The sequence below is a fragment of the Hetaerina americana genome, unplaced genomic scaffold (assembly GCF_022747635.1).
Source record: "Hetaerina americana unplaced genomic scaffold, ioHetAmer1.1.p SCAF_23, whole genome shotgun sequence".
NCBI classification, from domain to species: domain Eukaryota; kingdom Metazoa; phylum Arthropoda; class Insecta; order Odonata; family Calopterygidae; genus Hetaerina; species Hetaerina americana.
The window spans coordinates 1,981,695-2,006,162 of record NW_027286797.1 but is presented as its reverse complement, the minus strand read 5'-3'; the positions used below and the strand labels follow the sequence as shown (position 1 = coordinate 2,006,162).

The window sequence follows — 24,468 nt, the reverse complement described above, 5'->3', positions numbered from 1 at the left end:
TCTTTAGTGAATGTAACACCTAGGTATTTTACCGTATCAACTACTTCCAGGTCAACTCCAGCTAATTTGTAAGCAAATCCTGTTGATATTTTAAAGAAATTTACCACCGAACATTTATTATGATTTAATGACAATCCCCATTTAGAACGCCATTTATTAATGCAATCTAAATCCTGCGCTAGAATAAAACGATCCCCAGATATCTCCCAATAGATCACCGTGTCATCCGGGAACATCCTAATTTTACTTTTCTCTTCGCATTAAGCTTCAGACCCCTTGGTGCCTTTCATTAAGAGTAGGCTTCATAAGAAGTTGTTGAAGAGAGCTGCGTAGACTGCAGGAGAGAAGTTCTTCTGAGAATATCAGGAATTTTTGACTTGCCAGCAAGTGAGCAGGAGGATGTTTGTGCTTCTCTTCCTGTCTCCTGGGTCAAAAAACAAAAGGATAGTTGCTGTACTCTAGTGGTAGGATATTCCGGAAATGGAAGAAGGGTGAAGAGAAACCTGGTATTTCCATTATCCTACACATAGCAAAAGGAGCCAAAGGGTCCACATTTTAATGGCCCATCCAATGAATAGCATACTGGAAGTGCTCTCCACAAAACAAAAAAAGTGAGGCCAGTACTTTAACCACCTCATGATCTCCGTCCCCCTGAAGATTAAGAGCAGGAAGGCAAGGAGGAATGACCTGAGGACAATAAATTTTCCAGGCATTTCTGCTCTTAACAAATGCATCCAAAATATTAAGGGTGCCAATGGGTTTCAAGAGGCCATTGCTGTGTCTGAAAGATAAAAATGAAAGGCTTGGTCCTGATGGGAGGAGGGGTGAGTTTTTGAAAAAGTAATGCTTCCAGTCTTGCTTAAACTTTCATTACCATTTTCGTGGACACAATTTGCAAACACTCTTCTCCTGTATGAAATGAAGCTCCCAATGAGTTTAGTTTGCTACAAGCATACCCTGAAGAGTAGATGTGTTTGCAAATTTAGCTGATCATTCTCTCTTGTGGCAGTCCAGTGGGTAGAGCATTGGACTACTTACCAGAGGGCCCAGGTTCAATTCTCGGGGGAAACCTCTCTGGGCACCCTCAGCTTTACCCAAGCTGTGTGATTTTTTTGAGTGCCAGATCTTCAAACCATAGTGGGCAAAGGGAAAGGATTTGGACCCCTTACCCTGAAGTGTGAATATCACATGCCATTGAGCATATCAGCAAGTTCCATCATTGCCTACCAAACCAAACTTCAGGTTGATAATGGTGGGGTGGGTTAAAAAAGTTCAAGGTGAGACTTTGCTCTTACCCTGATGTTTCTACCCTTCAGGAGCAGATGGGTACAAGTACTCTCTGAGCAAGGGTTGATGGAGAAGGTAGACTTTTTTGCTGATGTTGTGACCTATGATAGTGCACAATGAATCACAGCATGAGGAGGCAATATGGTATAGACCAAAACAATGCTAGTCAGCATCAACCATACCTAACATCAAGGAGGCTGTGGTTGCAAACTGACTTCTCACACCTCATTAAGAACTGGACAAAAATATTAGTTTCTTGAGAAGAGGTAATTGATTGTATTGTGATCAAGGTTTATCACCATATTGTCTTTTATTAATACCTTGAAATTTATTTCTGCAGACTCCAGATGGTGTGGTGGAGACAAGAGTGTGATATTGTGATGTGTGAATTGAAATGGACTGGCCTCAATAATTCCATTTGAAGATGTACCCAAAATTAACATTAAACCATATCCACCAAAAGCAAAATAAAACCTCTCATATTTTCCCCATTATTGCGATGACACACTCATGAATTCCCATTCCCTTGTGATAGTTTTTTGGATGAAATATATCTTTAGGATATTGGCATACAAGCCAAATAGCCTGAATTTAAATGATTTCCATCCATTCAGTACACTTATTGACAGAGTAAAAGGCTTTTTCAAGCAATGAATGCAATTTCAAGCCGAAGAACTTATTCAGAGGCACTCTTACAAGATTGAGGAATTGAGGGTTAGGAAACATTCATAGAGGTTGAGTTGGGCATTTTATAAGTACCAATTTATTCCTTAAGTTACATCTGTGCCTTACATTACTCCTAAACTAATTATTCATTATGAAGGCTATCATGGAATTCATTGATCACCTTGATGCTTGGGAAGCAGAAACCTTGGATAAGACAGACTACTCTGTCTGCAAATGAAGACCTGGGCTTTTATTTTTCTCTACATGCCACATTAGAACTCTGGAGGAACCTGCTGATAGAATGTGGGGCAGGTGTGTGATGATACTGATTGCCATGTATTGCAAAATAGCATAAATCAATTAACAAACTGGTGTTCTTACAATGTCTTGGAACTCAATATCAAAAAGTGTAGCTGTATGTCATTCTATAGAAATAATACTCCTGTTTTATTCAAGTATTGCATCATGAATACACCTCTCGACCAAACTATCGAGATCAAGGATCTGGGCATAATATTTACTCACTCAATGACTTTTGACAAACATATTGATACTAGTGTTAAAAGAGCTAATAAAATGTTGGGGTTCATCACCCGATTCACCAGAGATATTTTTGATGTAACTTGCATCAAATCACTATTCACCATGCTTGTGTTACCAATTTTGGAATATGGCTGCATTGTGTGGTCACCATTTTATGAGTGTCATATTAATAGGCTTGAAAAGGTTCAAAGACGCTTTATTAGGCTATGCATGCGCAAACTTGGTGTTGACATGTACAATATTTCGTACCCGGATGCATACAAGGACCTGGGGATCTCAGTTTTATCTTCCCGGCGCATCATGGCAGATATGATGTTCCTACACAAATTGTTGAATAATAGCGTGTCCAGTCCTGAACTTTTGGAATTAGTCTCTTTACAAACGCCTTCTTATGCTACCAGAAGCAAGTTATTATTTCACAGAGAATTTTATAGATGCAACTATATGTACCACAGCCCAATAGCTAGAATTCTGAGGGAAGGAAATGAACTTCCTCCTGAAATTGATTTCTTTGCTATGAATGCTATGCAGTTTAAGCGATGTTTGAGATACAATTTGTAATTGTGAAGAAATTTCTTTTTCTTTTTATATATATATTCTTAAATTTCAATGGGTAATTGCCCGTGTATGTGCAATACATGTATTTATGTATGTTGTGTTGTGCAATAAAATAAAAAAAATAAAATAAAAAATAATCAGACTGAAGGGATGCATGCATAGGAGGTAAGTAGTATGTTATCTTTGGGCAATAATCATATCGTTTGCAGTACTGTTAACAAGATACAATTCATTTGTGAATATCATTAATGTGTTCCATTGGAGGGGTTCTTTGGCTTAATGGGTAGAGAGAGTGGATCCAGAGACCAATTTGATTCATTTTTATCCATGCAAATATTAAGGAATGTATTCTATAGTGTAATCTCCAAAAGACAGTAGTGTATCTGTGAGGGATTCAATGGAAACCCTTGTCCAGTTTGAGGATATATCCCCCCAAGACAATAGCAAAGCTGAATAACAAAATACCCTGGATGGTATAATTGAGAAAGCTATCCTTGATGATATTATTACTGATATGGTGACCTGGATGAAGTTTTACCACGTTTTTCCTTGGGTCCTAGAGACAAAGTTTCTGGTGATTTAATGTGACTCTGGTGTAATAACTGGCAGACCATAATGCTTTCCTCTAGAGAGACAGGCCTCAGCTGTTGTAGTTTCATTCAAGCCATTTCAACCTGTTGTGAAATAATGCCTACTTGCATTCATGGCTTTGTTTATTCTATTGTTTGCTTATTTAGTATACTCATTAACATAACCAGTACTTCTATTTGATGGACTTAGGGGTGAATTTCTTTCTGAATATATTGGCTGAATTACCCCTTTTCAGTCTCTAATAAAATATATACCATGTAATTTACTCTGTATTACAAAAAATGGCCCAATGTTTATTCTTGGTGTCTGTACATTTTCTGTTGATTGTGATTAGATTGTGCCTAAAAAATATTCGTCTTTGGTACATATCATGGCAAGTTGCAGTTTAACTGTAGCAAATCACGCGCAGTAATAGCTAGCAATCTCATTTTCAGCGAGATGAAATTGCTATACTTGTTGCTCAATTACTCTGCATGAATATATTTTTAATGATAGAAATAGCGATAGCCTAAACTCGTTCATTGAGATAAATAGTATTGCTTTTGTTACGCAAATTTTCCCTTAAGCTTGGTATACCACTGTTTCTTTACTTGGAAACGTGCCATGCTTAACCCAGAGCTCTATTTAAATTGCCACCTTTTATGTGTAGTACCACCACTATCGAGTAGAGGCTCTGGTGTTATCATTGTGATTTATTTAACATGTTTGTCAACAACATGGTTAGCTGACGGAATGTGTGTATGGTAATAGAGACGTAAAAAACAGTTATCTGCCCGAGGATCGGTTTGATAGGTGACGTTAGAGTTCAAACAAAACTAAGCCAACCCGCGTGCGAAATTCCGAATCAGGTTAGGGTTACCGGTACCTTTCCCTTTTTACTAGTGCGAATATTGTAATTGAGCGGACTTATTCCCGCGGTTTATGGCTTAGTTTCATGGTGCACGGGATAAAAATATATGGGAACAGTTCATTGTGGAGGTTGATTCTTCTGCATTCAAATTTTTTGCCACATTCGTACCTAATTTCAAGCTTGAATTAAATGAAAATAGAGATATATATAGATGAATACATACGTATGCCGCATAATACCAAACCACAACTTAAGATTTCTATTTAAATCCTTCACAAAATCAATGGCATCAATCTCAAATAGATTGATGATAGCAGTATGTCAAATCACATCGAAGTCTGACAAAGAAGAGAACTTCAAATGTTGCTCAAATCTAATACGAAAAGCAGCCGAAGATAACGCTAAGGTATGATGATTTTAATTGATAGCGCGTGGGCATTCTAACACTTATGGCATAGTATAATAAATTGGAGGACGCTTCCAGCGTCCTCGTTTTATTCATTGCTGTTTCACTACATCATGCTGAACTCGGTTGAAATAAATCTAACTATATTTCGTGTAGACTAATGTGAAACTAAAAAATAATGTGAGGGGAGCACTTCGAACAGGCGTTTCCACGATCTTATCTCTCTTGAATGCATCGTTCTCTTGGATGTCACTTAATGAAAATTATGCCCCTGAAATTTTCAATCATTTGTATCTTACGGTGTTATGATGAAACAGTCTTTATGCCATGATATTTCACCGAGAATAAATTTAGTTAGTTGTTCTTTATTTGGCGCTTGTGGCAACTATGTAGCCTTTACGTAGTGTAGTTTGACACAATGTGATGTTTGTTCACAATGTTATGCAAACATACCCCAGCACAAATTAGTCTATGTACTCAGTAGCTTTACAGAATTTCAGGTATATGGGGAACCGTATGATGTATAAGTAGTCAGTTTGGCTATATGCTACCAACTTTGGTAGCTTCTAGTACACTCCTGCTGGGGAAATTGTACAACAAATTTCATCATTTTCATGAGGAGTATGATGATTTAAAAAATACAAATATGTATCAATTAATTGCCGAAGGAGGTAGTTGTACTCTATTGTAAATGATCGCGACTAGGACAGAACCTATGCCAAGCTCTGTAAGCGATGTTTGCTACTGTTTGGGGTATTCTACACCATAATCAAGTATTTTCACTACATGTTCTTTAATAAGGAAATGTTTATAGAGAATATTTGACTTGATGCAACATGGATGTAATTTTATGGTTATTATCCATTTTAAATATATTACTCAAGGTCGTGTTCCTTCCCGAGGCATGTGACTACCTTGGAAGAAGTACCCAGGAAATTTTAGCTCTTGCCGAACCATTGGATGGTCCCACTATTAGTAGGTATAAGGAACTCGCCAGTCATCATAACATATGGATTTCACTTGGTGGGGTCCATGAGAAGGTTCAGTATCCAATAATTTACATGTAATTGAAATTATTTCTATATTTTTACTTGTATTGACTGTGCCATTATAATCAGGATGGAGATAGAATGGTTAGCAATAGCCATGTGATAATCAATGGAGATGGTGACATTGCTGGTGTGTACAGAAAAGTGCATCTGTTTGATGTTGAAATTCCTGAGAAGAAGCTTTACCTAAAGGAATCAAAATATGTAAATAAGGGAATGGAAATAGCTCCGCCGGTATGCTCTCCTATTGGAAATATTGGCATGGGAATTGTATCCTTTTCTAAGCATATCAAAAGTCAGTATTTCAATATTTCTAACTGTTGCAAAGGGTTATCATTATATTATACCCCACACATTGTATTTGACCTTTCCTTACTCCTGTCGTCCTGTATCACATTCATTGTAAACTATCAACTCATACCCATAAAGCTTTCACATGAATCCCATTTGTTCCCCTGCATTTATTTTCTGAGGGTTTTGTAGCTTGGCTGATGGAGAATTTACGTTCTCAACTGTACTTTATAACTGGCCCTTGCTGTCACTGGGGTACATGATTATTTATTCATTAATGTATATTGTATCAATTTTGGGATTGTCCATGTGATTCACTTATTCTCTTCCTCACCTAATTCTTTGGGTGTGTTACAGCATTGACAGATATTTGGGTAGAGAGGAGATTTTGAATCATGTTTAAGCATATTTTTGCTTCACCAATTGTGGAGACGTTCCCAATCGCTAGATACCTTCAGCTAACTCAGGAGCATAATAAAAATGGCTTCTAGGTTTAAACCAGTAAGTGATAGATTCCAAATAACCCTTCAGGAAAAGATGGTAGCTGCCATTCAGTATGTAAAAGATATGTACTGTATTATGCTGGAACAAGTTAAATTGATGCTTATTAAAGGCGTCATGGAAAGATCCAGATTGAGGACAAGTTTTGGATATCTTTAGAAATAATTGAGAATCTTTGAGAAGCAGGATTGACTGAAGTGGTTGGGCAGAGTTTGACGTACAAAATTGGCTTTATCACTACATATGATGAGTATTTTGAGATTTTACACTCCTATATTTCAGTATATACTTATTATATCAAGAATACTATGAGGGCTGTCCAGACAGCAACCTCCATTAGACTATTAAAAAAATGCTGGAATAGATACAGAAATTGTATCATTTACATTGAAAAACTACATATCTCCTATTTTTCTACATATTGGACAAACAGATTTAAACTTAGTATATCTCTGAACTAGTTAATAAATTCCCTTGGCAGAAAATTATGCCACCTGAGATGATGTCATCTTGAAGTTCCTCATCGATAAGAGCGCAAAACTTGTGGTAGCCTTACTTTTCAGTTAGGATTCCATACGACAGACTCCTATAAATCTGTGAAAAACTTTTTGATAGTTCAAAGATTTTAATATGACTATTTTCATGAACTTTTTCGCCAATTTTCTGGAGTAGTTCATTGCTCACCACAGATGGGTGGCCTATTCTGTCATCATCTTCGTCATGGACATTTGTTTGTCTACTCTTAAACAAAACACACCACTGACACACAACCCTGACTCTCATCACACATGGTCTGTACACTGAACACAATTCCTAATGAATATCATCAGCTTTGAAGTTTTTCTCCATTAAAAACCTAATCACTGGATAGACTTCACATTTTCAATTCTGTTGATCATTTTGACTCGCTACTGTAAATAAATGACTAGTGGTATGACCTTCAAATCACTGCAACATGAAGTGTACTTCAATAGACGTGGCATTCTAACCACTGCAGCTTGAGGTGTACTATTGTATGCACCAATGCAGTGAAAATTACCTCCTCCCACTAATTCTCCAGCAACACAAAAACGGAGGTTACTTACCGGATGGCCCTCATATTTCAACACAGTTACTATCCTCAAACATGGATTACAATTTTCAATTTAATTAAAATGCTTGTAAAATTAATGTTGAGATGATTCACGAAGCCAATCTCCAATGGGAGTAAATCCTAAAATACTAAAAGATCCTTAACCCAGAAAAGTGCTATGACCTGCGATTTCCAGCATTTTCCCAAAAACTAACTAAAATGGGTGCAGAGGTGCTTACTTATCCCTCTGCTTTCACAACTACCACTGGACCTGATCATTGGGAAATATTACTGAGGGCACGAGCCATTGAAAATCAGTGCTATGTCATAGCTGCTGCACAAGTGGGAACACACTTTGTTGGGCGCTCATCTTATGGGCATAGCATGGTAAGTTCTTCTGTTGACCTCTTCAATTCTTTCTATGAGTTCAATAAGGGGAGCTGTTCAATTATGAGTGGTCATATACTAGTATTTTATTCTTAAAAATTTCAATTACCTCTATGTTATATTGTTAGCTTAATTTTTAATATAGATATGCATTTCATATTTCATTGATTTCACTCCAGTATTATATCAACAGTAGCTGTTGCAATTTATGTTTGTCTATGGTAATAACAGAGCATTTGTAATTTGGTTTTTGTGACACCTAGCATGTTCTTTGGCTCGTGTCTTGAAATTTTTCCCTATCTGACAGACATAATAGATGTTGCTACGATTACACGTCAGTTTATAAATGCCTGATTTGGGAAGATATTCTTGTTTGTTTACAATTAGCCATGATTTTGGGGAGAGTAAGGGGTGGGTAAAAGGCTACTTTGAGTGAGGTAGGTAGGTGATTGGAAATCTTTCAGGAGAATATCTCTCAGGGGTGGGATCGAGCCCCACTTAGGAGTCTTGATTCTACAGACCACACAAAGGAACTCCTATCTTTGGCCCTTACTTTTGCCGTTTTTGAAGTATTTTATACTTTTTGAAGCCACCAACAATTTGTACCACCAGCATTTATATTCCAGTTCTCTATGTAAATGAAATTTGTACCTGATGATGCCTTAAGTCAGCGAAATGCATTGTACCTTAAAATAAAGTCTTTGGAAAAGTGCATAATCTTTTAATATGGTTACTAAATACTTTTGCAAAGTGAAGCCTGAAACAGTAGAGTACATTTCAATCAACCTCAATTCAATGCAATTTCTCCGTCTGTATGCAATAGCACAATTCATTATCCCATTATTTGTGCAATTTTTTAAATACTGGGAAGGATTAATTTTTTTGCTTCTGCCCCTTTCCCCTCTGTTTGCTCAGTCAACTTATCTTAAGTTTGGTGGTTACTTCTCTTCACCATATAAGTTCGGAAACTTTAATCCTTTGATGTTGCATACAGGTGCAAAGCAAATGGTTAGTGACTTAAAATACTTGTAAAAGTTTTGCCATGCCATGCTTTCTCAGTGTTGTTCTAAATGGAGAATAAGGATTATATGTGTGTAATGTCAACATTTTTAATGTTTGCCATTGTTTTAGGGCACATATGTGATTACTTTTCAAAGTATTCCATTGTTAAACTTCTCTATCCACAGGTTGTTGATCCATGGGGACGAATTGTGGCTGAATCTACAACTGATGAAGTAGGTGTTATTATGGCTGATTTGGACATGAGTCATTTGGCTAGGGTGAGGCGTAACATGCCTGTGATTAATCACCAAAGAGAAGACTTATATACTTCACCTGGTCCATGTACTACTTTACCCTTAATTTCTGGATGTCAGTATCAGTTTGGATCCATCAGCTTGAAAGAATCTGTTATATTCTTAAGGACTCTTCTAACCATTGCATTTGTAAACAAAAAGTGTGTCCTTCCTGGTCGTATCCTTTTGAAATATTCTTTAGGCATAAGGTACTAATATTATTATTGTCTTTTTATGCAGATTTAATTTACACCATAAAAAATGATGATTGACAAAATTATTGGCTTCCATGTTGGCAAACCTTAATATAAATAAGAAAGAGCCTTAAGCATTTCAGTACTTGGATTAAAATAAACCCCTCAATTTCAAAAATCCATAAAAAAGGTTCTATTTGATTGCACAGTGCCATCAGCACATGCTTTATAGATGCACCAGTAAATCATTATTTGGTATCACATTTGAAGAAATGCTTTGTGAGTTATCAAGGCCTGGTAATCATGCATACCTACATTGCCTGCAGAAAAAGTTGCAAAACCATTCTCTCTTCAAATAACTCTCGGTTGCATGGTATGGGAGCAATAGTTAGTAGATTGAGGCTGATATCTCATGTAAACAGTGTGCATATTGTGGCTGTGTTATTTTGCCATGCTAAGCAATGTGCTTCAATTCTCATAATTATTTCAGTAAAACAATGATAAATGACTGCATTTACTGACATGTTAAACTTCAATGCATTCACAATTTATGATCGAGTGTTGTACTTACTCCCCTCTGTGTCTTACATGGTGACATCTGTGTCGCAGACACACTACTACCTAACTCACCAATCACAATTCAAAAATCTGCTTGGCAATAGCCAATAAAGATTTCCTTGGGTAACGACAGAATAAATTAGTTAATTGCACCCAAAATTGGATCAATAACTGTTGCTTTGTCCTCTTCTGGACATTTCCATTAATGACTTAGGGCTTCATAAATTGCATGCTGAGTGCACCCATATTCCCAATCCAGTAACATATTTCAAATATACAGAAAAATATTCAGAGGGGATTGTAGTTCAGTGGGTAGACCTGGACTGCTAATCGGAAGGCCAAGGTTCAAACTCTTGCTGGAGCACTGGTCACCCTCAACTTCACCCAAGCCATGCAATTTATTGCGTACCAGATCTTTCTAGGATATCATAGGCGGCACGGGAAAAGGAACTGGCCCCTTTTTGCTGATGCATGAATGTCACATGCTGTTGGGGTTTGGACTAGGATAGCTTTACCCCCATGTATAAAACCAACCATCGTGTTGATAGCAGTGCTTAGGAGAATATTCTCTTATTTTGTGGAACTTGAAATTAAATATGATAGCATAGTGCTTATAACTAAAAACCTGTATCCTAAGCGGGTCATTCAATAAGTCCTTCGGAAAAAATAGAAAAATAATTTTGGATGGAAGTTTTTTGTATTTCCACTTGAGGTCCTTGTAGCCCTGTACACTTTTTCACGTGTTCCTCCAAAATTCCTCAAGATAGGCATCTGTATTGGTGATGACCTCATTGATCAATGTGAATCATTTTTTGCCGAGCCATTTTTTTAAAGTTCGGAAATAAAGTTATTGGGGCCTAAATCTGGTGAATATAGTGGATGTAGTAATAATTTAAATGATTATTCCATATTTTATGGAATGGCATCTAAACTCTTGAGGATTGCTATGGAAAAGCACCTTTTCAGGTGATAGACTGATGAGGCAATCGACTACAGATTGTTTGTATTCTCCACTGAGAGCAAAGTCAGTATCCGTCTTGCTGAGGTTTTTTCACCCTCAATTTTTCATGCAGAATTGAAAGCCTGTACCTTGCAATATGCTTGTGACCTCAACTATTTTGCAAACTTTGACTCCTCGATTTCTCAAGACCATATTGTGGGTTTGTCAATCATTTCGGATGTAGGCACTTCTATGGGACATCCCAAACGATATCAATTATTAGTGAGTGTGAAGACACATTTAAACTCATTTTCATAATAATAAACCATCACAAGCATGGGAGCAGATGTGTCATGAACTTACTCCAACTCAGCTTTGGTCTCTTTTTGTGTTAAGGCCTTCAAAAAGAAGTGTTAAATCACTGCACGAAATTATTTTTATTTTCCATTTTTAATTAAACAAAAGTTTGTTGCCTCAATCAACTAAAAAACTGAGACCGTTTGATTAGTATAATAATAATAATATACTTTATTCATCTTATAATCATATTCACATATGGTAGATGTCGTCATTTAGGAACATACAGTTGTTCATAGATAATATAGTATACAGCACAATATACAATCACATAAAATACTTATTTGAAAATATTTGCATACATACACCTAGTATTCTACTCACGCTAGACCTTGTAATTTTAGGCTAGTAAAGTCGAGCTTATAATACTCCTCTATTGAGTATAAAGGATTGGAGGTAAGCCAATCACGCAGCACCCTACGGAACACTACATTGCGGACTGACTTTACAGATTTTGGAAGCATATTAAACAATTTGATAGGTAGACCTTCAACTTTGTAAGTCCTATCTAGCCTACAGTATGGAAAATCCATATTAGACTTTGCCCTGGTGTTATGGCTGTGAATTCAGCCCTAGTGGAGTACATACTCGTATTTTCTTTTACATGAACTAATGAATAGAATATATATAAACTGTAGACAGTCATAATTTTTAAATTTAAAAAGAGAGGTCTATAGTGTTCAAGTGGACATGAATTAGATAAGGTACGGACTGCCTTTTTCTGCATCACAAAGATTATCTTAATATCAGATGCATGCCCCCAAAGTCTAATGCCATAAGTAATATGCGAGTGAAAGAATGCATAGTAGGCATTAATTAAGTAGTCCTTACTAACATATAATTTCAATTTCCTGAGCAGAAATAAGGCTCGTGCAAGTTTCTTCCTTATGTGTAGAATATGAGTACTCCATGTTAACTTGGAGTCTATATAAAATCCCAGCAGTTTCACAGGGACAGTATCCGGTGTAGCACATTTTAGAGTGCATATAAGGTGCTGATTTTTATTGGGATTCATATGGAGATTGTTGGCAGAAAACCAGTCACTGCCTTTTTAAGTATAATAGGAACTCTATTCATCGCATCAGAATGACGGGGGGAACTATGTAGGAATGTAGTATCATCCGCATAGAGGACACAGTCAGTAATCATATTGGGGCACAAGTCATTAATCATGACCAGAAATAAAAGAGGTCCAAGCACAGAGCCCTGAGGCACACCATATTTAATATTTAATGGTTTTGACTGTTTACCATATACATAAACTGACTGCTTACGATCAGATAAGTAGGAAGAAATAAATTTTAGTTCAGTATCCTTAAAACCATAATATTTCAACTTATTTATGAGAATTTGTGATTAACACAGTCAAAAGCCGAAATATAGCTGAAATTTAAACAGCAGTCAAGTGAGAGATAAGATTTTGGGTAACGACAGACATACATAAACAAAGGGCAATATGCAGGAGATAAAGTGCAGTTACTATTTGTCATTTACTTCTTTTTCATTTTGTAAATTCCTTTGGTGGGTGAAACAGCCCCCTGATGCCATCTCTTGGCGAAAGAATCGGGGCGCTTGGCGACATATTAGACCCACGGATCTCAGGGTAAATTACGTTTCCTCGATAGCTCATGTGGTTAAGAGCATCCGCCCAGCAAGTGGAAAGATCCGGTGTTCGAGTCCCGGTCAAGGAAATATTTTCACTCTTGTGATCCGTTCGATTCTGCCTTCCCACCTTTATTGTGTTCGTCCTTAAGTGTGTTCCTATCCCTTTTCCTTATATCTGTTTCTATATAAATGAGTACCTGTATATATATATATACACACATACATATATATATATATACACACACACACACACATATATATATATATATATATATATATATATATATATATATATATATATATATATATATATATATATATACATATATATATATATATATACATATATATATATATATATATATATATACATACATATATATATATATATATATATATATATATATATATATATATATATATACATATATATATATACATACATATATATATATATATATATATATACATACATATATATATATATATATATATATATATATATATATATATATATATATATATATATATATATATGGCCCCCATACCCTGATGTGTGAATTTCACACGCCGTATAGGGCTGAGTACTGGGTGAACTCTACCATCACCTACTAAACCGACCTTCGGGTTGATTACTGTGCTTATGGTGGTTTTTAAATATATATATATATATAAGGAAAAGGGATAGGAACAAACATATAGGACGAACACAGGAGAGGTGGGGAAGGCGGAATCAAGCAGATCACGAGAGTAAAAATATTTCCTAGACCGGGATTTGAACTCCGGATCTCTCCACTTGGCGGAGGCTCTTAGCCACTTGAGCTATCCAGGAAACGTAATTTACCCTGAGATCTGCGATGCTTTATACAAGCAAGTGCCCTGATTCTTTGGCCAAGAGATGGCGTTAGGGAGCTGTTTCACCCACCAAAGGAGAAATAGACAAGACACACAGAGGAAGGGATAGTAGTAAAGGAATCATACAACATCATACAGGATAGGAACAGTGCGTTTCGTGGCATGCATAGCCAGAAGAAGAGACAAACCGCATCGGCCTATATATATGTAGGCCTATATATACATATATATGTATATATATATATATATATATATATATATATATATATATATATATATATATATATATATATATATATATATATATATATACTACCTTGATCAAAAATTTCCCGGAATTTATTCAGAAAATTAAAAATACAAGTTTATTCATCTAAATCTATATTGTCCCCTTCAAAGTAATCCCCATCGACTGCAACACACTTATGCCAGCGCTTGATCCAATCCTCGAAACATTTTTTATATTCGGTTTTTGGTATGTCCATCAGTGCTTCCTGCGATTTTTCCATTACTTCCTCTCGGCTGCTAAAACGCGTTCCCCGTAATGGTTTTTTAACTCGATTGAACAGAAAGAAGTCACAGGGAGCCAAATCAGGTGAATTCGGTGGCTGTTGGATGGTATTTGTTGCATTTTTCGTCAAAAAATTACGAATAATGATAGCACTGTGCGACGGTGCGTTATCATGGTGCAAAATCCACGAGTTTTCTGCCCACATTTCTGGTCTCTTTCGGCGAATTGCTTCACGCAAACGTCTCATAACGCCCAAATAATACTCTTTGTTTACTGTCTGGCCTTCTGGCAAAAATTCATGATGCACTACACCGTTGTAATCCATGAAAACCGTCAGCATTGCCTTCTTTTTTGACTGAAAACGACGTGGTTTTTTTGGTCTCGGCTCATTTGGTGAACGCCATTCACTTGCCTGATGTCTGGATTGCGTGTCGTACTCATAAACCCACGTCTCGTCTCCAGTAATGATCCTTTTGATGAATGTGGGATCGGATTCAGCCTCGCAAATCATGTCTTTTGCGACGTCAACACGGTCTCTTTTTTGCATGAAATTGAGGTATTTTGGCACCAACTTTGCTGCTACACGACGGAAACCCAAATCATTAACCACAATGTCTTGGGCGGATCCATAGGCAATGTTCAAGTCCTCCGCTATTTCTCTGATGGTTAATTTGCGGTTATTGACCAACATTTCTTTTACTTTATCAATTTTTTCACCGACTTTCGATGTCGATGGTCTGCCACTGCGTTCATCATCTTCGATTGACTCACGACCACTTCTGAACCGCTTGTGCCACTGGTAAACGACCGTTTTTTTTAGAGAATCGTTGCCGAAACACTTTTCCAACATTTCCAACGTCCGTGCGCCACTAAATCCGTTTTTTACGCAAAATTTAATACAAGTTCGTTGTTGCAAATTTAAATCCATCTCTGAAATTGTAAAAAATCGCCAACACACACAGAGATAGATGTACTCTTGGCTACGTAACTTTTGCAAATGTCAAGTTATGACACTAAGATTTAAAGGGAATATCAACAACAGATGTACCAATTTAACAAAAAAAACAGAACTCAAATCGGAACGATGGGAGCGCCACACGGTGGTTATTCCGGGAACTTTTTGATCAAGGTAGTATATATATACACATACACACATATATATATATACATACATACATGTACATATATATGCATACATATACATATATATATATACACATACACATATATATATATATATATATATATATACATACATACATGTACATATATATGCATACATATACATATATATATATACACTTACACATATATATATATATATATATATATATATATATATATATATATATATATATATACATACATACATGTACATATATATGCATACATATACATATATATATATATATATACACAAATATATACATATATATATATATATATATATATATATATACACATACAAAGTGTGAACTTCAATACTCTGTCATTTTATTATTTAATGTTGTCATCTCACTAATATCTCATATTTGATTGTATTTGGACCTGCTGATATTTTATTTTAAGCCTTAACATTTCTATCATGCAGATGTCCTAGTGGCACCCATCAGACAAGTAAAGAGACTTGAAGGTCTAACTGAAGAGGAGGCTGCTGACTTTTTCAGAGTTATTAGAATGGTAGAGAAAGGCATGGAGAAAACCTTCAATACGTCATCCTCTACAGTTTCCATACAAGATGGAGAGTGTGCTGGCCAAACTATATTTGTAAGATAATTTTAATTCTATGAAAACCATCATTCTGCTACATGCATGTTTAGTCATTTCTCAGGCTTCCTATACAATTTCTCCCATTTATTCCTCTTTCTCTCATCGTCTTTAAGGGACTCGCATGTCACATTGTATGCCCTATTTACATGCACCCACTATACTGTGTGTTTTTCATTTTCTTGCAGTGGTCTCCATATTTGTGAGGTTTATCTACCCATTTAACTCCTAACAATCTTTAATAGAACCATAATTTTAAGTCATACAACCTTCTACTTTCTCTGCTGCTCTCACATTCCTTGTTTCACCGCCGTATGACTCAATGTTCCACATTAAGGTCTTGGGGATTTTTTTTAGATTTGAGGTGATGCTGATGAATGTTAAATGTTCTTTCTGTTATTGGTAGCTGCTTTTTTATGATATATTTTGCTGAGAATTTCCTTTTTGCTTCTGCTGTCAGTTGTTTTTTTTAATATCTAGAAAGATGAATTCCTGTACATTAGTTAAAGGTTCTCCCTCTATCATTATCTGACTGTGTGTAATATTTTGTCTCTTTATCTATGCTTAGGATCTTTGTCTTTTTTTATTTAACTTAATACTAAGGTTGTGGTCCTATTTACACCAGAATTTTGTTGAGGTCTCTTGTCATTCTTTGCCAAAACTGTGTGAAAAAATGTCGTCTGCTACTTGAATCGTGTGTTTGTGTACCCCCTGTATTTTCTCTCCTTTTTCTTTCTCAATTGATCTCCCCATCTCTCTGACCTCAAGCCTTTTATTAGTTAATAGTACATTAAATAGGCACAGTGGTAGGTTTGCAGTCCTGCTCAATCCTTTTGCAATAAAGCATATACTTCAAATTCTCAACATCTTACCACTTCCTACCATCCTTGTTCATTGCCTAAATCAATCTTATTTCCTTATAATCTACTCCCATCTCTCCCAATACCATAAATGGTTTCTGGCTTCTTGCATTTCCAAAGACTTATTCATTACTCAAAAGAGCAATGAATGAAATATCCTCTCCTTTTTTAGTCTCTTTCCTGATATAAGTCCCAGGGCAAGTTGTGTGTGTCAGATTTCTCTTCCTTGCCTAGATCTGAATTAAACTTCTGTCAGTCATCCCTAATTTAATTTTATAACCTTTGCAGCATGGTAAAAGCCATTACTTTCGAGGCATGCCTAATTTTTCAAGGTGCTTCTTCCATTCTGTTGCTACCTCCTCTTGTTCAAGAACCAAGTTCCTTGTCTTATATCTGTGTATATATGGTGTGCCGCTTTAATCCAGACAAATTTCAATTTGTCTTTCCCACCATATCGTAGTTACACTGGAGGTTATGATTGGCATTCTTCAAAGCTATAGGCATCTAGTAAACAGTCACAACCTCAAAATGGCTGAGATATTGTGTGCCAGTGGGGAGTGCAATTGAAGTGCTGCTATTAACAAAAGTTTGCACGCTGGGCATTATGTTTCAAAAGAGTTTGATTCTTCTGGTACTCCAGATCAACTGTTTATGATACTGTGGCTAAGTATAATGCTTCAGAGAAGTCTGGGGAAGGTATCGCTTACCCAGCAAGGAAATCTCATTTGAGGAAATGTGTACTTGTCCGTATTTAAGCACCGCACTCTGTATAAGACAAGTGCATTCGACAAAGATCTCTGTATGTGCCGTTCTAACTTACCATAGTTAATCATTTACATTATGTGCTAATGCCTTGGAAATATTTTTGTTCCCCTCAGCAAGTACATGCTCACATAATTCCAAGAAAAATGCATGACCTTGAAGAAAATGATGAGATTTACAAACTCTTAGAAGGGCATGAAAGTAATACAAACATCAGGGAGAGAACAAATGAAGAAATGGAAAATGAAGCCACCCAACTGCGTCAGCTCTTTAGTCAACCACCATAGGGAAGTGTATTGTACTCATTCAACTTATAAATATGTGGAGGTATGTTAACTTGTTTGATCCTTTTTGTATGGTATTATATGGATTGATTCTACAGTAAACCCTCACTAATCCAGACAGAGTCCAGCCATGTACAGGGTCCGTGCAATAAGTATTGTGACTGGTTCGCTGTAGCCTCAACACCCGGAGGATAGGGGTCAGAGCAGTCGGCTCAGTAGAGGGGTCCCCCACCACTCTGGTGCACTTTAGTTCAGTCGCCTCCGGGCATGCATTGAGACAGGAGGTGGATTTTTGTGATGTGTGATTATTTGTGGTGTCGTCGCGCCAGCATTGAGCGCACCATTGAGTAATGCTATGCTGTGAAGTTTTGCGTTAAACTCAAGAAATCCACATCGGAGACCCTTGAACTCATTAAACAGGCTTATGGGGATGATGCCTTAAGTCACACAAGAGTTTTTGAGTGGCGCAAAATGTTTAAAGAAGGCCAGGAGCTTATTGAAGACGAGCACCGCGTCGAACGCCCGACGACCGCTCGAACCGATGCTCAGGTGGCCAAAGTGAAAAACGTTTTGGACTCTGACAGGTGTTTAACCATCGCCTTTATCAGTGAGGAGACAGGCCTTTCAGTCGAAACTGTCCACACCATTGTAAGAGAGGATCTTGCGATGAGGAAAGTGTGCGTGATGCTGGTGCTGAAAGTATTGAGTGAGGAACAAAAACTCTCACAGGTAGAAACTTTGGACTGCATCCAGGAAGATGAGGATATTCTCGACGAAGTTATTACCCCAAAGGATAGCTCAAAAGGAGCTCAAAGGATATCGGTTCGACTCCATCAAGGTGGTTCAAGCTGCGATGACAAAGGCTCTCAACAGTATTCCGGAAACTGACTTCCAGCGGGCTTTTGACGGGTGGCAGACGAGCTGAACTAAGTGTATCAATGCAGGAGGAATGTATCTTGAAGATTATTGAGTAATTATAATGATAACTGCAATAATTTTGATTTTTGGAGCCAGTCCCGATACTTATTGTATGGACCCTGTAGTTTGGGTGGTTTCTAATGGAGTCCCAAGATGGCTGCACTCTAGTACTTTACCTATAAATATATTTTGCACTAGACTGTGGGCAAGTAATTTGATACTATTTCCTTCCCCATTGTGAAGCTTTCACTCCTGTTGATGGTCACCTAGTTGACCAAGATATAGAGTTCATCCAAAAGTCAGTCTTGGGTATAGGATTGTCACCTTACAAATTTGCTCTGAAGTTTGATGTTATTCGCCAGAATATTGACCAGCAGCATGGGAAACTACTAAGGTTATCAGAAGATGAAAAGCTGGAAGGGGCCATCCTTCAGTGGCATTTGCAGCAGCGATCAAGTTGCACTGAAATTCAAGATGCAGCTCAAAAGCTGGCAACCACTTAAATGCAGAGAACTTCACCACAAGTAGTGGTTGGCTATGCTGGTTTAGTAGAAGACAATGTCTGTGGGAATAGTGTGTCTGGTGGAGTCATGAGTGCTGATATTGTTGCAGTTGAAACATTTAGGATGAAATTGTATGCACTGATGGCTTGATATAATATAAAATAATGTCAAATTCATAATGTAGATGAAGCTGACCTGCAGTGGTGAGCATTGCCAGGAAATATGCATGCTTTATGAGGTGAATCAGGGGATTGGGATGGTGTGGGGACTAATGTACTGGCTTCTCATCCAGAGGGCCTGGGTTTGATTCCTGGAAATAGCAAGTCTTTTTCAATTTTATACCAATCCCTACTTGAGGTGCTTTGTGGTGAGCACTTTAAGTGATTATGCCATCAATCAGATGGAATGTTAAACTGCGGATCCCTTGGTGCCTTTTGTTAAGATTAGGCTAATGCAGACACCGGGTTTTACAAAATGTCAAAGATTGGCTTTATGTTGATGAAGGTGATCTGGGCTTACAAGCATCAAATAAAAAGGAATAGCTAATAATGTTGTCTCAGCGGTGCAAAAAATATCTTCAAAATATGAATAGGAGCCTGCGGAAAAATCAGTTTAAATCTTGAAGGCCTAGGAGAGTCTGGATACTGTCATAAATTCTATAGATGAATTATTGGACCCGGACATGCAACAATATTATATACATTTGAGAATTCTATGAGAGATTGTGAGTCCTAATCTACCCCAAAGAAGCAAGTAAAGTAATAGAATAGCTTTTTCAAAACATTACCTTTTTTTTACTGTATGACTCCAAAGCCTAGTACATCATATGCCAATAATGGTATGTAGACGTATATTCTGGTATACGTGTACACTAAACTAATTAACCCTTTTCCAATTTCACAATAAAAGTCAATTAAAAATATTTAATTTTTTCCATTTTTGGTTCTTTATTTTCCTTTGCATTAATTCTTTGGCCATTTTATTGTTCTAATTTTTTATGTTACCATATTTACCAGCCAATCAGACAAACGTTTTTTGCTCCAAAATGTGCTTTAGAACTAGCCTGCTTCTTATGGGCCGAAGGTATATGGGTGTATCTTTGTTCTATTAGTCACAAGCTGATTTACTGGGAAAATACTTGCTCTCAAGTATTTTTGCCCTCATTAGGCATAGAAAATGATTGACTTAATTGCAAATTTCAATAATAATACTGTTTTTATCCAGTAGTAAGCAATAAAACCTCAATATTTCCTTGACAGGACTTCCTAAAATATTCCCTAGTAAATCATAACCAGTAATATACAATGTTGTGTGTTCAGTTTCATCTCACGTGTAGTGCTGCTGCGAAACTTATATGCATTAGGCTATCAGGGATTTCAACCTCTGCTCAGACGTTGTATCTCTTGTGGTAAACTTTGAATCTACAGGCACTCAACCATATGATACATGTTGCTTAAAAAATTATACGTGCCTTTCTAATTAGTGTGTATATCTGCTTTGTATATCTGCTTTTACATACAGCAAAGTGTTGTATAAAAAAATAAAATTGGAATAACCTCATGTAATCTAAAGAGAGAGAAATTGTCATACAGTATTGCCTTTAAACATGAAGTCATGAATTACATTTTGGAACAAGAAAACAAGGCAGCTGAAAGGCATTTTGCCCCACCCCCAACTGAGGAGATAATATAAGAGTGGAAGAAGCAGAAAATTGATTTAGTGAATGTAGATAGGAGTAAAAAAAATTTACATTCATGCGTTCCTAAATGGCCAAAGCTTGAGGGACATGTTAAGAACTGGGTAACGAATCACAGGGAGAACAGAATTACTGTTTCAACAAAAATGATGGTAATTGAAGCGAGAAAATTATTGATAGGTATGACTATTGCTGATTTTTATGAGACAAAATCATAGTGTTAGGGATTTGTCAAGATAAATCGTTGCATAGTGGAACTACAGTTGCACAAAAACTGCTGCTTGAGTACAAAATAAAGGCTATTGAATTTCACTAAAACATCATAAACATGAGTAAAAGGAGGTGTTTTTAGATGTGATGAATGGGGGAAATAAATTCAGTACCCTTGACATTTGGCATGCCACCAAATAGAACAGTGGCTATTAAAGGTACCAAGAAAGTTATGAGAAAGACTTCTGGTGATGATGACGTTCCATGCTGTTGTTCTTGTTTGTTATGCCGATAATTCAAAACTCCCTCTTTAGTGCATTTTTAAACAAAATATTCTGCTTAAACATACCATTCCCCTTGGAATTTATATTCATGTTCATCCCTAAGGATGGATGGATGCAGAGGTTATGAAATTGTGGCTATGGAACGTGTGGTCCAGGTGGTATTCTGAAGAATCATCTTCATTATTGGTCAATCAGTTTAAGGCCCTTAGAGCAGACCTATGCTGCTGAACTGAAGATGCAGATAGCTGTAATTTCTTGTAGATTAACTTTCAATTGCATCCTCTGGATGTTTCTGTCACTAAGCCATTTGAGGAATTTATGCATAAAGGGTGGATCAGGTGGATCAAGGTACCAAATCATGAATTCACATTTACAGGAAGAATGAAATGATGATGGCCATTGTAGCGTTTGTGAATGGGTGAAAAAGTTCAGGCGGAAAGGTGAAAGTGTACCATTTTTCTTTAAAAAATGTGGAATTAGCAATGCACTAGATGGAAGTAAAGTTGACATTGTGTATGAGGAAAGTGACAACTCCAATGAAAACAACTGCATACCTGCATATGATTTTAGCAGCAATGATGACGAATTGCTGGGATGCTATCATAAATAAACATATAGTGCTAATTTGTTTAATGGAACGATTCCATTTTCTTTTGATAAAGTGTTAACAATAGCATACTTTGAGCCTTTATGGTCTGATCCACAGTTTTTTTTTGTATATTCTAGCCTGAAAAATCACTGAATTGTTTCTTATTGGCCAGAAAATATGGTCATTTTAAACAAACAGATGTTTGGATATAATTCATTTATGAAAAGTGACATCCACAGTACCTAGCGTTTAAATTTTGATGAAATAGTAATCTAATGCTAGAAATGTATCAAGTAATAATTTTAGCATGATTTCAGTGTTGTAATATGCATTATTTAAACTCATGATATCATGAAATTGTTGGTAATTAATTTCCACCATAATGATCATAAGAATGAAAACAAATGCTCTCACAATGCTATTCATTTGTCAAGAGCTGTTATATTATTCAACTTAATTTGTGCATAGAAACCTGCTACCTTAAATAAAATGTAGCGGAATTCAATTGCCATCAACTATATCATGTGTGACACAGAAAACTGTCAGCTGTAATATCCCTAAATACTCAAGTAAGATGAGGAAGTTGAGCATGTACGTTTCTTCTGCTGATGTTATAATTCAAGTGTGCCAGAGAAAAGAGCATAGCATCAACAATACTAAATAGAAACTAGCAAAATTGTCTAAATTTTGAATTGAATTTATTGAATAATAACCTAATTCAAAGAAATGAAGGAAAGCAAATAGGTCAAATAAATGGAATGTCATTGATAAAGTAACTAATAGCACATTATTATGGTTAATTGAAGTTTCTTAAAATGTCTGATATAAACCAGGGACATTTTGGCAATTTATTCCAACTTGATTTTATCAGCTTTATATACTATTTTTTTTACACCGAAGGCTCCCTGTTCACCATATAAAGTCATTGGCAATTAAGCATGCACGGAAATAGTGACAAATAATTCTGTGTGGGGTTTCATGAGTCAAATCCCAGGGTAATCCAGGAAAACCTCTGGGCCCTTATATTCTGGATTAGCAAGGTTTTACTGTATATCATTCCAGCATGGTGTAACCTTGTTTAAAATAAGACTGATATTCCATGATTCTGTTTGTGAAAGCCTGTGGTTAATAGAATTATGTTGATTGTTAATGTTAATATTTTCCTAATGTCTGGGAGATCATTTGAGGAATGTTTAATTATATATGTAATTATTAATGAAATGAGTATGAAAATATTTTTTCATCTGAAGTAATATTCCTTTTGTGCCTAGGAAAGGCATTTTCCAAAGATGAGAAAATAAATGCTCTTGTGTCAGGATTTTTAGCTAGCCATCAATTATTTTAAAATTAAAATGAATTTGCATCAGCATTATGATACTTTTTTCTGTATCGGCTAATTTAGACTGGGAATTCATTCGGTGATGTTTTATAAATCATTATTCTCATGATGGAAAATCTGACTTCTTGAAGAAGAGTGATTAACATATCACTCAAAGCCTGATGTATTCAAAATAAGGTAAATATATTCATGGTGGTGTTTGGTGCATTAATGGGAATAACAATGATTGAAATGCATATAAAAGGTTTCTGTAGCAAAATGCACTGTTAACCCCTTATAGCCATGAATGAATGGTATTGAAAATATCAGTATATGTATTTTAATAAATCATTTTTAAAGCCACTTAGTATAAATGTTTAACATCATTAGGTTGCAAAAAGGTAAATATAGCATGCTATTGTGCATATAATGCATGCATTATTTGCCCATTCTAGTCAAAAATAGAAGTAAGAATATGTATTTTCATTAATTATTTTCAAAAGAGCTTGCATTGCACTGCTGCCATCATTCTCATACATGCAGCTGTAAGAAGAAGTGAAACTGAAACAGCTGGCGAATGAACCTTAGTCTGGCTGTTCAATAGGAAAAATTGTACGTTCATTTGATTTCTTAAATGATTCCTGCCATAGCATTGGGCATTACATCAGGGGGATAGAGGATTTGTCCTCAACACAAAAAGACTCTTTCTGATTAAATTCTAAATGACCAATGAATGAATGAAGTAAATTACTTGTAAATGA

General features: G+C 36.2%; 1 protein-coding gene across 1 annotated transcript; it reads left to right on the top strand.

Moving 5' to 3' along the window:
- Positions 1 to 4,369: 4,369 nt before the first annotated feature.
- Positions 4,370 to 24,468, top strand: NitFhit (NFT-1 protein). The gene is made up of 8 exons (XM_071586456.1): positions 4,370 to 4,901; positions 5,786 to 5,941; positions 6,020 to 6,220; positions 7,989 to 8,201; positions 9,389 to 9,674; positions 16,108 to 16,283; positions 18,022 to 18,232; positions 19,470 to 24,468. Exons 1-7 carry the CDS (start codon positions 4,707 to 4,709, stop codon positions 18,190 to 18,192), a joined length of 1,398 nt encoding a protein of 465 aa, XP_071442557.1. The 5' UTR covers positions 4,370 to 4,706; the 3' UTR covers positions 18,193 to 18,232; positions 19,470 to 24,468.

Excerpts from the sequence above, each read along its gene's own strand:
- NitFhit (XM_071586456.1), top strand. The coding sequence starts at position 4,707 with ATGAATACATACGTATGCCGCATAATACCAAACCACAACTTAAGATTT. Across the intron at positions 4,902-5,785 it reads CAGCCGAAGATAACGCTAAG|GTCGTGTTCCTTCCCGAGGC; the intron begins GTATGATGATTT and ends ATATTACTCAAG. Across the intron at positions 8,202-9,388 it reads CATCTTATGGGCATAGCATG|GTTGTTGATCCATGGGGACG; the intron begins GTAAGTTCTTCT and ends CTCTATCCACAG.